General features: G+C 48.7%; 1 protein-coding gene across 14 annotated transcripts in view; it reads right to left on the bottom strand.

Annotated features, from left to right (window-relative positions):
• Window positions 1-15,626, bottom strand: part of DOCK3 (dedicator of cytokinesis 3) — a 642,920-nt gene that overhangs the window by 459,231 nt on the left and 168,063 nt on the right. For all 14 annotated transcript variants that reach the window (XM_065551338.1, XM_065551344.1, XM_065551339.1 and 11 more), the window contains exon 4: window positions 6,333-6,388. In XM_065551338.1, the coding sequence (XP_065407410.1) occupies window positions 6,333-6,388 (56 nt within the window). The remainder of the gene's footprint in view (window positions 1-6,332; window positions 6,389-15,626) is intronic.

Here is a 15,626-nt window from a genome sequence, read left to right as displayed (position 1 = left end):
GTATTTTTACTTTTTGTTTGTAGCCCTTTATTCCTTATATTTGGTATCGCTTAATTCTAGATCTTTTTGCTAAATAAACTTTTACTTTTACTATAAACCAATTCAGTGCACCAGTTCAGCGAACAGGCTGCAGTATATTATGTCTTATAAAAAGCACCAAACTTAATAACTATTATGAATGTTTCAGGAGAGGGCTGGACACTGCAGGGAGATATCTCTGGGGAACCCAGGTGTTCGGGTTCACTGTTTGTTACCTGCAAGGCAAGCTTTGAACTGGCAGAATCCTGAAGGATAAGGCCCCACTGTCATGGAGGGACATGGTGAGAAAGGAACCCACCACCCACCTTAACCCTAAGTAAACTAGACTTAAGATAACCAAAAGTAAAAATGAAATAACTATTTACAATTATTTAAAGATAAATGTCAAGTGAAAGAAGAGAATACAGACACAGGAGTATTTCATCCCAGACCATGAGCTGTAGAAAAGGAACTGAAGAGGTGGTTGGTCCACAATGCCATCTATGCCAGTGGTTTTCAACATGAGGAGGCATGTAGACACAGATTAAAAGACACTGCTACTGAAGAACTTTTGGTCCCAAGTGAACAGAGTGCACGCACACCATACAGAGAATACCCAGAGGGACCAGTACTCGAAAAAGAACAACCGCGGAACCTTTTAGAGGTATTGATGTGAAGCCTCTCTAAATAAGGATTTTAAAGAGCAATGAATTATCATGACTGATGGGAAAGAAGTGAAACTCATCTTAGAACTGCCTAGCTATCCCTCCTTTGGGGGGAGGGATAGCTCAGTGGTTTGAGCATTGGTCTGCTAAACCCAGGGTTGTGAGTTCAATCCTTAAGGGGGCCACTTGGGGATCTGGGACAAAATCAGTACTTGGTCTTTCTAGTGAAGGCAGGGAGCTGGACTCGATGACCTTTCAAGGTCCCTTCCAGTTCTAGGAGATGGGATATCTCCATTAATTATTATTATTATTATTAGCTCCAAACCATACGCACAATGAATTAGGACAGTTCTCAAACTTTAGCAACCTGAGGACCCCCATTTTGATTTTAAAATTTTCCGACTCCCAAGTCCCCCCGCTCAGCCCCATGATCCGTCCCCACTCCGCCCCTCCCCCAAGATCCCACCCCTGCCCCTCCTCTTCCCGCTCCCTCCCCCAAGTACGCCCCATCCCTGCACCTCCTGCACGCTGCTGAACGCTGGAGTTGATCAACAAGGCCGGCAGCCCCAGACATGATTCCACCCCTCCTCTGAGCGCACCCCATCCCTGCTCCTCCCCCTCTCTCCCAGCACCTCCTGCACTCCGCTGAACAGCTGTTCTCTGGCATGCAGGAGGTGCTGGTAAGGAAGGGGAGGAGTTTATCAGCGGGGCCCGCGGACACCCTGGGGTACTCCAGTTTGAGAACCGCTTAACTAGGATATGAGTGAACTGGTTTGGAATGCAGGAATAGGATCCCTCCCTCTATCAGATCCTTCCTACATCTCCCACAGTATCTTCCTGGCTGGCTGGGAGGAATTCTGATGATTAAGGAGTGTGCAATGCAGAGGTATAAATTCAGAAAAATTGTGATGTTCAGTGCCTCAAGATTTTGGTGCTCAATTTGAATCTCTTTTCAGAAAGTGCTGAGCACCTGCCCTCTGAAATCAGGCCCTTTTATGATGTCTCAAATTGGTCACTGAAAACTTGGAAGCACCCCAAATCACTAGACACTTCTGAAAATCTTGGCCAACATTTCCACAGCACACCTAACACTAAGGCTCAGATCCTCAAAGGTATTTAGGCACCTAATTCCCATTGAAATAAGTGGAAGTTAGGTGCCTAAATATCTTTTGAGGATATAGGCCTCAATCTCTTACATCTCTGTATTACTATAAGGTTTTAGATTATACGATGGCACAACATCTATACACAATCAAAATGCTACATACAATATAGGCATCCAGAATGAAAGAAAAGTGATACCATAGCGCAACCATTCCATCATGATTAAGACATTTTAGTGGTTGTCGTCCTGGGGTTGTAATGCTTATTTTTGGGATAATTACAACATTATTTGAAATTTTTTACCCCATGTTACCTGATGTGCATTCTCATCTTTCACTTTAGTTTAATATAGGTTTTTGTCTGTGAATAGTAACTAGATCCCTACTCTTGGATCTCAACTCCCTAGCACAAGAAAGGCTGGAACTCCCCTAGATATCAAAGATATTTGGCCTTCTGAAATCACCTGCCAATACCTCAGTGCCTTCTAGAACATGCTACTTTTATAGTCCTTTCTGAACACAGCTAAGGAGCCCACCTATGCGACTGCAGCCATTTAGGTTAGTTCCAGACCTCTGTTGCTCTTATTACTGGCTTTGTTTTGGACAGTGTTTCTGTATCCCTTGATTGTTTTGCCCTGCACTCCTACAGTTCCTCAATATGCCAGAAAAACAACAAGGAGTTTGGTGGCACCTTAAAGACTAACAGATTTATTTGGGCATAAGCTTTCGTGGGTAAAAACCTCACTTCTTCGGATGCATAGAGTGAAAGTTACAGATGAAGGCATTATATACTGACACATGGAGAGCAGGGAGTTACTTTGCAAGTGGAGAATCAGTGTTGACAGGGCCAATTCAATCAGGGTGGATGTAGTCCACTCCAATAATAGATGAGGAGGTGTCAATTCCAGGAGAGGAAAAGCTGCTTCTGTAATGAGCCAGCCACTCCCAGTCCCTATTCAAGCCCAGATTAATGGTGTTAAATTTGCAAATGAATTTTAGTTCTGCTGTTTCTCTTTGAAGTCTGTTTCTGAAGTTTTTTTGTTCAATGATAGTGACTTTTAAATCTGTAATAGAATGACCAGGGAGATTGAAGTGTTCACTTACTGGCTTATGTATATTACCATTCCTGATGTCCGATTTGTGTCCATTTATTCTTTTGAGGAGGGACTGTCTGGTTTGGCCAATGTACATGGCAGAGGGGGTGTTTCTGTGGTATGGTGTGTAGTTAAATTAAACACCACCCTATACCGGAAACCTACTGACCGCTATACGTACCTACATGCCTCCAGCTTCCATCCAAGACACATCACACAATCCATTGTCTACAGCCAAGCCCTAAGATACAACCGAATTTGCTCCAACCCCTCAGACAGAGACAAACACCTACAAGATCTTTATCAAGCATTTGTAAAACTACCAAACCCACCTGGGGAAGTGAGGAAACAGATTGACAGAGCAAGACGGGTACCCAGAAATCACCTACTACAGGACAGGCCCAACAAGGACAATAACAGAACACCACTAGCCATCACATACAGCCCCCAGCTAAAACCTCTCCAGCGCATTATCCACGATCTACAACCTATCCTGGAAAATGATCCCTCACTCTCACAGACCTTGGGAGGCAGACCAGTCCTCGTTTACAGACAACCCCCCAACCTGAAGCAAATACTCACCAGCAACTACACACCACACCACAGAAACACCAACCCAGGAACCAATCCCTGTAGCAAACCTCGTTGCCTACTCTGTCCCCATATCTAGTCTGGCAACACTATCAGAGGACCCAACCACATCAGCCACACCATCAAGGGCTCATTCACCTGCACATCTACTAATGTTATATATGCCATCATGTGCCAGCAATGCCCCTCTGCCATGTACATTGGCCAAACCGGACAGTCCCTCCGCAAAAGAATAAATGGACACAAATCGGACATCAGGAATGTCAACATACATAAGACAGTAAGTGAACACTTCAATCTCCCTGGTCATTCTATTACAGATTTAAAAGTCACTATCATTGAACAAAAAAACTTCAGAAACAGACTTCTAAGAGAAACAGCAGAACTAAAATTCATTTGCAAATTTAACACCATTAATCTGGGCTTGAATAGGGACGGGGAGTGGCTGGCTCATTACAGAAGCAGCTTTTCCTCTCCTAGAATTGACACCTCCTCATCTATTATTGGGAGTGGACTACATCCACCCTGATTGAATTGGCCCTGTCAACACTGATTCTCCACTTGCAAAGTAACTCCCTGCTCTCCATGTGTCAGTATATAATGCTTGCATCTGTAACTTTCACTCTATGCATCCGAAGAAGTGAGGTTTTTACCCACGAAAGCTTATGCCCAAATAAATCTTAGTCTTTTAGGTGCCACCAGACTCCTTGTTGTTTTTGTAGATACAGACTAACACGGCTACCCCCTGATACCTGTCAATATGCCAGAGCAGTTCTTCACAGCAATGATCTCCTTCAGCATCGTTGTAGCTCAGTCTTAGTTGCTAACACCTCATGGAAGCAAGGAGATGTTGCCTTCAATGGTTCATACACCGATTTTGCTGCTTTATGGGTCACTGATCTCATTGTTTCCTTTAGAAGTTTATATTCCTTTGGTACATAACACCACCTCAACGCTTCACCCAATGCACAGAGTTTTTTCAGCCTGTAATGGTTCAATGGCCTGATACTTATCTTGAAGTGTCAAGTCCCCCTTCTAAGTTATTAGTGTAGTTACTTTCTCTTGAAACATGTTATGTCAACAAAATATTGCATGAAAGGGGTCACAGAACAGCAAGGCCTTCTGTTCCCAAGTTTTGACTGTGTACAGCTAATAATTTTTAATTTTTAAAGATATGTGCTGAGTTATTGTATATTAATATCACACTCTGCTCTTAGGTGACAATACCTAGACTTCATCATCAGCACACTCTTTTACACACACAAAGTAAAATTTTCAAAAGTGCCTGCCTAAGTCCCTTTTGAAAAAAACAGGGACTTTGGCTCTTTGATGCTTTTGAAAATTATACTCCTAGTTCAATTTTCAAAAGTAATTTAAGCACTTAGGAGGCTAAGAATCATTAGAAGTAACTGAAGTTCTGATCATAGCAAAATAAGAGGTGTTGGCTACATATCTGTGCTCCCTTAGCATACTATAATCAATAAAACAGTGGGCCCAGGTATGTTAGAGAACAGTGAGCAGGGAGTGAGAATGGTTTCTTAAAAGGGTACATATTACTGATGACATCATCCATATGTTACTTTTCCAGTGCACAACCAGCGGAGTGTAAACACAGTCATTTTTCTTCTTCCAATATTAAAAATACAAGTGTGACATTTGATAAATGGAGAACAGAACCCCAGAGAATGACATTTGATTGTCAAGGTTCAAAGAGTATCATTAGGGCCCTACCAAATTTACAGTCCATTTTGATCAATTTCACTCTCATAGGATTTAAAAAATCATAAATGTCATGATTTCAGCTATTTAAATCTGAAATTTCATGGTGTTGTAATTGTAGGGGTCCTGACCCAAAAAGGAGTGGAGGCGGGGTGGTCATAAGGTTATTGTACGGGGGGTTACGGTACTGCTACTAGAAGAACAGGAGTACTTGTGGCACCTTAGAGACTAACAAATTTATTAGAGCATAAGCTTTCGTGGACTACAGCCCACGAAGAAGTGGGCTGTAGTCCACGAAAGCTTATGCTCTAATAAATTTGTTAGTCTCTAAGGTGCCACAAGTACTCCTGTTCTTCTTTTTGCGGATACAGACTAACACGGCTGCTACTCTGGTACTGCTACTCTTACTTCTGCACTGCTGCAGGTGGCGGCAGTGCTGCCTTCAGAGCAGGGCAGCTGGAGAGCAGCAGCTGCTGGCTGGGAGCCCAGATCTGAAGGAAGAGCCACTGCCAGCAACAGCGCAGAAGTAAGGATGGCATGGTATGGTATTGACACTATTACTTCTGCGCTGCTGCCTGCAGAGCTGTGCCCTCAGTCAGCAGCCCCCACTCTCCAGCCACCCAGCTCTGAAGGCAGCAAAGCAGAAGTGAGGGTGGCATGGTATGGTATTGCAACCCTTACTTCTGCGTTGCTGATGGCGGGGCACTGCCTTCAGAGCTGGACTCCCTGCAAACAGCTGCTGCTCTCCAGCCACCCAGCTCTGCAGGCCGTGTAGAAGTAACGGTGGCAATACCGCAAGCCCTCTAAAATAACCTTCCAACCTCCCTGCAACTCCCTTTAGGGTCAGGGCCCCCAATTTAGGAAAGGCTGGTCTCCCCGTGAAATCAGTATAGTATAGGATAAAAGCATAAAAAAGACCGGATTTCAAAGGGGTAGACCAGATTTCATAGTCCGGGACACGTTTTTCATAGCCATGAATTTGGTAGAGCCCTAAGTATCATACACAACAAGAAAGAAAAATTAATAAATTTTGTAGGAAAGTTTTTGACAATATCCCTTCAAAATTCCAAAGAGATCATTTCTCAGATTCTCTCCATTTACACAAATGAGGCAACTTCTTAATAATCAAGAAAAATACTCACCCTCTGTTACTGATGATTGCCTTTTTCAAGTGAATATAGTTAGCAGGAAAGATCCCCTGCAAGAGAGAATAATAATTCTACTTGTCAGAAAAATACAATCATAGCTTTGAACAGTTTTCATTATAACAAAATTAGCAAACATTTGATAACTGCCAACTTTCCAAATTCACCTATAGTGCGAAACAAGCTATCACTGTCAAAATCAATATTCAAATTATAGTCACATCACATGGCTTCAACTTATCTCAGAATAGGACAGTATGTTGATTTGACAATTATGTAAGTCATATAACCTTTCATTTTTGAAAAAAAAAAATACTTGTGTGACAAAAATATCACAGCAAACAGATCAAAACATCTGAAAGCTCTATAACTCTAAAAAGCAACTTTAAAAAATCATTAATTTTCTGGTTTGAAATAGAATACTGGGCTCCAACAATACTTTTTCCTCTTAGAGTTTTAATTTTTGCTGTTGAGTTAATTCAAAGAATACTTACACTGTTATCTATTGTGGTTTCTCTGACTGTCAAATTATGGATTTAATCCTCAGAATGAAACTCTTTTCCATCACACTCCACACCTAAAAATGTATCATACCTCTTTTTATCCTCTGATCTTGACACTTTAAGGCTAAACTTTGTGATTGTATAGATTACAGATGATGCAGAATGCTGTTGCCAGGATAAAGAACAGTTACCTGTTCCGTAACTGGCGTTCTTCGAGATGTGTTGCTCAGGTGTATTCCACAGTAGGTGTGCGTGCTCGCCACATGCACTGGTGCCGGAAGTTTTTCCCTTAGCAGTACCCGTAGTGGGGGAGCACCGCTGCGACCCCTGGAGTGGCGCCTGTATATCGCGCCATAAGGGGGGGGTGCGTGCTCCCCCCACCCTCAGTTCCTTCTTGCCAGACAACTCCGACAGAGGGGAAGGAGGGCGGGATGTGGAATACACCTGAGCAACACATCTCGAAGAATGCCAGTTAAAGAACAGGTAACTGTCCTTTCTTCTTCGAGTTATTGCTCATGTGTATTCCATAGTAGGTGACTCCAAGCTATACCTGACGGAGGTGGGAGGATTTTAAGGGTTACCCGGGCGGAGCACCCCCCTACCAAACCTGGCGTCATCCCGCATTTGGGAGACGATCGCATAATGCAAAGCAAAGGTGTGAACAGAGGACCAAGTAGCAGCCCTGCAGATGTCCTGAATAGGGACATGAGCCACATAGGCAGCTGACGAGGCCTGAGCTCTCGTCGAATGAGCCTTCACTATAGGCAGCGGGGGAACCCCTGACAGGTCGTAACACGTGCGTATGCACGAGGTGATCCAGCGGGAAATCCGCTGGGTGGAAACTGGTCACCCCCTCATGTGCTCAGCCAATGCAATAAACAGCTGAGGGGATTTCCGAAATGGCCTGGTTCTGTCCAGGTAAAAGGCCAGCGCTCTGCGCACATCTAGCATGTGCAGGCGTCGGTCCTCATTAGAGGAATGGGGCTTAGGACAGAGGACCGGGAGGAAAATGTCCTGCTCTATGTGAAAAGCCGAGACTACCTTCGGCAGGAAAGCCAGATGTGGGCGGAGATGGACCTTATCCCTATCGAAGACCGTGTACGGGGGCTCAGATGTCAGTGCCCTGAGCTCCGAGACCCAGCGGGCTGAGGTAATAGCCACCAGGAACGCCATTTTCCACGATAAATGGGACCAAGAACATGTGGCCAAGGGCAAAAAGGGAGGCCCTGTGAGGTGGGAAAGCACCAGGTTCAGGTCCCAGAGCGGAACCGGGGGTCTAGGGTCCGGAAAGGCCCAATCCAGACCTTTTAGGAACCGGGATGTCATGTGGTGTGAAAACACCGAGTGGCCCTGCATCGGGGGGTGGAAGGCCGAGATGGCCACTAAGTGCACCCTGAACAAGGAGGGTGCCAGCCCTTGGGTTCTAAGGGCGAGGAGGTAATCAAGGATGAACTGGAGAGGTGCTGAGGAGGGGGAAGCACCCTTCTCCCTCGCCCATCTAGAGAACCGATACCATTTCGCTAAGTAGGTTCTACGTGTGGATGATTTCCTGCTCTCGAGCAGGACCTGTCCAACCCTCTCAGAACACCACCTTCTTCCTCGTTCAACCATGGAGCAGCCACGCTGTCAAGTGGAGGGCGGCCAGGTTGGGATGGAGGAGACGACCTCCCTCCTGGGAGAGGAGGTCCGGTCAAAGAGGCAGCCTGTGTGTGTGGGGGGGTAACGGACAGCTGCAGGAGGGTCTCGTACCAATGTTGACGGGCCCAATCCAGGGCTATGAGGATAATCCGTGCCCCGTATGCCTTCACCTTCTGTAGGACCCTGCCTATCAGGCGGAAGGGCAGAAAGGCGTACAGCAGGGGGCCCGACCACATTAACAAAAATGCGTCAGATATCGACCCCTCACCCTGTCCCGCCCTGGAGCAGAATTGCGGGCATAGGCGATTCTGGGCGGTGGCGAACAGATCTACCTGGGGAATGCCCCAGTGTAGGAAGAGCTGCCTGGCCTCCTCCCTGTGTAGCGACCACTCGTGTTCTTGGGAGAAAAACCTGCTCAGGTGATCCGCAAGCGTATTGCAGTTGCTGGGCAGGTGAAAAGCCCTCAGGTGGATGTCGTGGGCTATACAAAACTCCCACAGGAGTTGGGCTTCCTGGCACAAAGCCGCTGAACGAGTACCCCCTTGTCTGTTGATATAGTATATCGCGGTCGTATTGTCCGTGAGGACTCTGACTGCCTTCCCTCCCAGGTGGTGGCGGAAGGCCCCGCACGCCAGGCGTACCGCCCTGAGTTCCCTGACGTTTACGTGCAGGGACAATTCCGAGGGCGACCACCTGTCCTGTGTTCGGAAGTTTCCCACATGGGCTCCCCATCCCATGTCTGAAGCGTCCGATACCAGATCTAGCGAGGGAGGGGGCTCCCGGAAGAGGATGCCCTGGAGCATGTTGCCCAGGAGAGACCACCATTGTAGGTCGGCAACTATATGGGGGGGGGCAGCGTGACTACCTTGTCCAGGCCGTTCCTGGCCTGGGAGTACTGGGAGGCCAGCCAAAGCTGGAGGGGCCACATCCTGAACCTGGCATGTCACACCACGAAGGTGCAGGCTGCCATATGGCCTGGGATCTGAAGGCACATTCCTGCTGTCACAGGGAAGGCCGTGACTGAGGCTATGAGACTTCTGAGCGTCTCGAACCTGTCCCGGGGAAGGGAGGCCGTGACCCCCGAGAGTCTAACAGTGCCCTATGAAATGTATGCACTGAACCGGGACTAACGTGGATTTCTCCTCGTTTACCACTAGGCCTAGCCTCGTGTAGGTGTCTAGCAGGAATTGCACCTGAGCCTGCATCTGGGACCGAGACTTGCCCTTGAGCAGCCAGTCATCCAGGTAGGGGAAGATCTGCAGCCCGTTCCTCCTGAGGTGGGCTGCGACCACCGCTATACATTTGGTGAAAACCCTGGGGGCCATAGAAAGACCAAAGGGGAGGACCGTGAACTGGTAATGGTCTGTCCCCACCAGGAAGCGCCTGTGGCCCTGGACAATATGGATGTGGAAATACGCATCCTGGAGGTCCAGGGCTGCGAACCAATCTCCTGGGTCCAGGGACGGGACAATAGAGGCCAGGGACACCATCCGAAATTTGCATCGAACCAGAAACTGGTTGAGATTCCACAGGTCGAGGATAGGCCTGAGCCCGCCTTTTGCCTTCGGGATCAGGAAATAGTGGGAGTAAAACCCCTTGCCCCGAAACTCCTGAGGTACCCTCTCCACCGCGCACAGGTGGAGGTACCCTCTCCACCTCTCCACCTGACTTAATACAAGGGTGTGCTCCGGGTCCCCTGGGACATCCCGGGGCGGAGGGTGGTTGGTGGGGTGGAAACGAACTGCAGCCTGTACCCCTCAGAGATGGTACTGAGGACCCACCAGTCCGACGTTATGTGGGGCCAATGTACCCTGAAGGCAGATAAACTGTTGCCAAAAAACAACTTTATTAACTGGGAGGGGGGGTTCCCTGGCAACAGGCCCAGTGACCCCCCACAAACAGTCAAAACCGCCTCTTGTCCTGCCTCTTGCCCTTTGAGGTGCCGGAGCGTGGGGCTGACCGAGACTGACACTGAGACCTGCGTCTCTGGTCTCTAGGCCTCTTGAGTGGGGGCTTGTATCTGCCCCGTGCCGGGGGAGCCGAAGGCTGCAGTCTAGGCTTGTCCTTGGTCAGTGGGACATACAGACCGAGTGTCTGCAGGATGGTGCGGGAGTCCTTCATCCCGTGCAGATGGGTGTCTGTCTGGTCTGCAAACAATGCTTTGCCATCAAAGGCAGGTCCTGCACCAGAGCCTGGGACTCTACCAACAGCCCTGAGAGGGAAAGACAAGACGCCTATCTCCTGGAGATTGCCGTGGCCATGGAACGAGCCGCCGTGTTAGCTGCATCCGAGGCCGCCTGGAGAGCTGCCTTTGCTACCGCTGCACCCTCATCGAGCAGCACCCTAAACTCTTTCTTGTCCTGCTCTTGGAGTTAGGGTTCAAACTTTAGCAACGAAACCCACAAGTTAAAGTTAAAGCTACTCAGGAGGGCTTGGTGGTTTGCTACCCTGAGTTGGAAACTGGCTGAGGAATAAACCTTTTTGCCAAACGTTTCCAGTCTCCTGGCCTCCTTATCCTTAGGAGTCGGTGCGGATTGACCGTGCCGCTCACGGTGGTTGACCGACTCCACCACCAAAGAGTGGGTGGGGTGGGTGTAAAGATACCCGTGCCCTTTTGTTGGCATGAAGTATTTACGTTCTGCCTTCTTGGAGATAGGTGGAAGCGAGGCCCGGGTTTGTCATAGGCCCGTGGAGATGTTTGCCACCCCCTGGTGAAGTGGCAATGCCATGCGGCTCAGTGCCGAAGAGGAGAGGACATTGAATAGATTGTCTGATGGTTCCTCCATCTCCTCCGCCTGCAGCTGTAGATTGGCGGCTACACGTCGGAGGAGGTTCTGGTGCGCCATGAAATCCTCTTGGGAAGGAGGAGGCGGTACCGCTATGGGCTCATCCGGCAGGGGGACTGGGACGGCCCTTAGAGCATCAGGCGGTGCCGGTAGGCCACACTCCGTGTCAGGGTCCGGTTGTGATGCCGGCAGCGTGGCATCCAAGGACTGCCCTCGGTGCCGAGGTGGGGACGCAGAGTGGGCTTGGGATGCCCAAGCCACGGAGCAGGGCCTCTGCGGTGCGGGTGCCTGGGGCCACGGTGCCCACTGACACCACTGTCCTTGCCAGGATGCCCCTTGCCACTGCGCCGCCTGGGGTCCCACCAGGGTTATCTGCACCTGGGGCATGGTGCGGCCTGGGGAGGGGCGGCTGGGAGCCGAGGCGGAGGTGGCCGAGGATCATACGGTGCCATAGGAGTGACTCGACCAGTGCCGTCCACGTTGGGTCCTGCCCCGGGATTTTGACCTCGATGACGAGTAAGAGTACACGTCGGAGGTCGTATCCCTGGAGTCCCTTCGGTGACTCCGGGCGCGACGTTGCGGTGCCGGTGAGTGCCGGGATGCACTCTGAACATGGTGATCGTTGCGATATGGTCGGCGGTGCCGTCGGCGTCGAGATCCGCTCTCACTCGATGCGGAGCGTCAATGCTTCCCATGTTGATGCCTGCTGCCTCTTTGGGTCGAGGACGACTCAGGCGACTCGCTCCCAGGTGACCCCGACAATGGACCCCAAAAGTGTCCAGTCTCCTGGCATCCTTGTCCTTGGGGGTTGGTGCAGGCTGGCCGTGTCTTTCACAGTGGTTGACGGACTCCACCACCAGTGAGTTCGGGGTACGGTGAGTGTACAAATACTCATGCCCCTTTGTTGGCACAAAGTATTTCTGCTCTGCCTTCTTGGAAATGGGCGGCAGAGAGGCTGGCGTTTGTGATAGTCCAATAGAAATGTTGGCTACCCCTTGGTGAAGCGGTAGGGCCACGCGGCCCGGTGCCGAGGAAGTCAGGACATTAAACAAATTGTCTGATGGCTCCTCCATCTCCTCCGCCTGGAGCTGGAGATTGGTGGCTACACACCAGAGGAGCTCCTGATAATCCTTGAAATCCTCCTGAGAAGGAGGGGGCGGTGCCGCTATGGACTCGTCCGGTGACAAGGAAACGACCATATCTTATGTGCAATTTACCACAGAAAGTCAGGGACCAGGTAGGAAAACTCTACCATGATTACTATTAATCTTTCCTGCTAGTTTATCATTGGAAGGGGCTGAATGCACTTTGTCCCTATTACTGTGTGACCCTGCATACACTGCACTAGGCAGGAAAGGGTTAATCCCACACTATGGGCGGCAGAAGTCCTGCCCCTTAGACCAAACTGGACATGCTCCAAATGCGGCAGTAGTATAAAGGAGAGCACCCATTCCGGGGGCTCACCGCCAGGGAAGGAGGACGCTCGGTGGAGGCTCCAGCCTGGGAGCCACTTCAGCCTCTGACTGCAGGAACCAGAGAGCCTGAGACCCAGACCAGAGACTGGTTGCCCACAGACAGTGGACGGGAGTCAGAGTCCCAACAAGCTATCTGCGCCAAGGAGCTTGGAGACCCTGACGATGAATGGACCCCACCTTTAGGACTTATGGTAGAAAGTGGGCTGGGGATGGAGTGAGTGGTATATTGCATCCGAGGAAAGTCAGCATGTTGCGGAAGGATCCCCGCTGACTGGATGGTGACCATGACCAGCTGGGCCGGGACCCGGTGGAGAGGGAGGCGCCAGGTACCCCTACCTCTCCTGCCGCGACCCAACCCTAGGTGGCAGCCCACTTCTCTGACTCTGGCCATGAAGCTGCACAGCCCTGACTCCAAGGGCAGTTGTACTGACTCTGGCCCATAGGCTGCCTGGCCCTGAACTCAAGGGCTGCGGTACTGAGGCTGGCCACTAGGCCTCACTGCCCTGAACCCAAGGGTTTTCATTTTGAATCTGACCATTGTGCCTTATTATGGTAGGGCCCAAAACAGTCAGGTAGATGGTAACCACGGTGTCAGCACACTCATTGTCTGCTTCAACGGGACACAAAGCATGCATACACCGCCGCAGACCACCACGCTTCCAGTTTCTAGAAGGGATCAATGTTGACATCTAAGACAAGTTACAGAAAAAAATTCTCTTTGTAAATTCGTATCAGTTTCATATTCTTTCTTGGTATTGGAAAACTAGTGATGGAAGATGGAAAGCAGAGAAGGCTTGAGACTGTGTATGTGTTTCCCAGAAGATGATCTTTGAACAAAGTAGTTAGGCTCTACTTAAGCCTGTTACACAATCAAATACATGTGACCTGGTCTGTGAATAAAAGGTAGACAAGTAAATCAAGAAGGCCTCAAGCAGATCTCACCTTGCAATTTCCCCACTTTGAGCTAAAGAGACACACTCTTTTTAGTGGATAGAACATCTCAAACTGGAGAGACATGAACTCATATCTTGTAACCAAATCTGCTTGAAAATAAATCCTACTACTCGCATATTTTGAGCAAGTGGGTAGGGAGAAGAACCTCAAGTAGAATTTTAGTCCCATCTTTAAGTTACCTTTCTGACAAAGTTTCCAGACTGTTGGAGCCTAAGTTGCTTCTTCTCATTTGATGAATTAACTCAGTCAGACTGTAGTAGGCTCGTGCCTTTTTCTCTTTAATTAGCAAGCCACCCTCGGTGCTTTTGCTATCTGAATTCCATACCAAAATCAGGCGAGTCCTATCTAGCAAACCAAACGGAAGATCCATTGATGACAGTACTCAGGACACTAGTCGTGAAACTTGCATCAGAAGCAGCTCTGATATCCATACTAATGGTTTATATGAAAGTATGTATGAAGCACCAAAACACCACTCAACAGTTTTCTTCTACTTAAGCAGGTTTTTTTCTGTCAAGGAGGTGGCCACATTATTGGAAGAGTGAGCTGTAACACCTGTGGGACAAGGAAACTTTTCACTATTTGTGTTACCTTAACACATATTCAAATATAGCCTGCCCTTTCTTGGGGCCAGAATATAGGGCAAACAGAAAAATTGAGACCCTACATTCCTTAAAAACTGTGTAGATAAAACTTCATGGCCCCAACGGCCTCTAGGGAATACCATTTAGGGAACTGCTTTCTTTTCCTGAGGACAAAAAGAAAGGGGAGATTAATATTCAGTCTTGGGGATAAAGCCAGGCACCAGACCAAAAACAACAACAACAAAAAACGGTTACCTAACCTTTTGTAACTCTTGTCGTTCGAGATGTGTTGCTCACATCCATTCCATTCTAGGTGTGTGCATGCTCATGTGCACAGTTGTCACAATGTTTTGCCTTAGCTGTAGCCGGAGGGCTGGTTGTGGCACGCTCTGGAATGCTGCACTCATGCGCTGGTATATGAGGCAACACCAGTCCTATGCCCTCTCAGTTCCTTCTTGCAGGCAACTCTGACAGAGGGGTAAGAAGGCAGGTAATAGAATAGACATGAGTAACGCATCTCGAAGAACAACAGTTATGAAAGGTAGGTAACCATTTTTTCTTCTTCAAGTGCTTGTTCATGACAATTTCACTCTAGGTGACTCACAAGCAGTATTCCTGGAGGTGGGCTCAGAGTTCACAGTCGTACAACTTTCAATACTGCTCTACTGAAGCCAGCATTGTCCCAGGCCTGCTGTGTGAGTGCGTAAGGCGATGTGAACATGTGGATGGACAATCAGGTAGTGGTCCTACAGATATCTTGAATCGGCACCCAGGTTGAATTGGTGGTTACAAATAGCCGACGATGGCACTTTCACCTGTTCAGAGCAAAACCAGATGCAGCTGGTGATCTATGATGAAATTCTCTGGGCGGAAACAGGAAGGCCCTTCATTCTGTCTGCCACCATTACAAATAGATGCATTGACTTGAGGAAAAGCTTACTCCTTTTGAGGTAAAAGGCTAGCTCTCTCCTAATATCCACAGAGTGTAAACTATGCTCAGCTGACTTATGAAGTTTTGGAAAGAAGACCACTAAGTATATATCCTGGCTGGTATGAAACTACAAAACTGCCTTGGGCAGGAAAGCCAGGTGCAGCCACAGCTGAGTCTTGCCCTTCTAGAACACTGTGTAGGGCGGCCCCGAGGTAAGCTCTCTAATCTCAGAGACCTCATGGGATGATGTTATTGCCACCAGGAATGAGACCTTCCATGAGAGCAGAAGAAGGGAACAAGCAGTCAACGGCTTGAAGGGCGGGCCCCATGAGCCTTGATAGTATGAGGTTCAGGTCCCAAGGAGAGATGGGATCATGGACCTGAGGACAAAGTTTCTCCAGACCTTTTAAAAACCAGAAC

Source organism: Chrysemys picta, chromosome 7, assembly GCF_011386835.1.
Source record: "Chrysemys picta bellii isolate R12L10 chromosome 7, ASM1138683v2, whole genome shotgun sequence".
Classification (NCBI taxonomy): Eukaryota; Metazoa; Chordata; order Testudines; family Emydidae; genus Chrysemys; species Chrysemys picta.
Note: the sequence above shows the minus strand (reverse complement) of the source record. Positions and strands in the feature narration are given on the sequence as shown.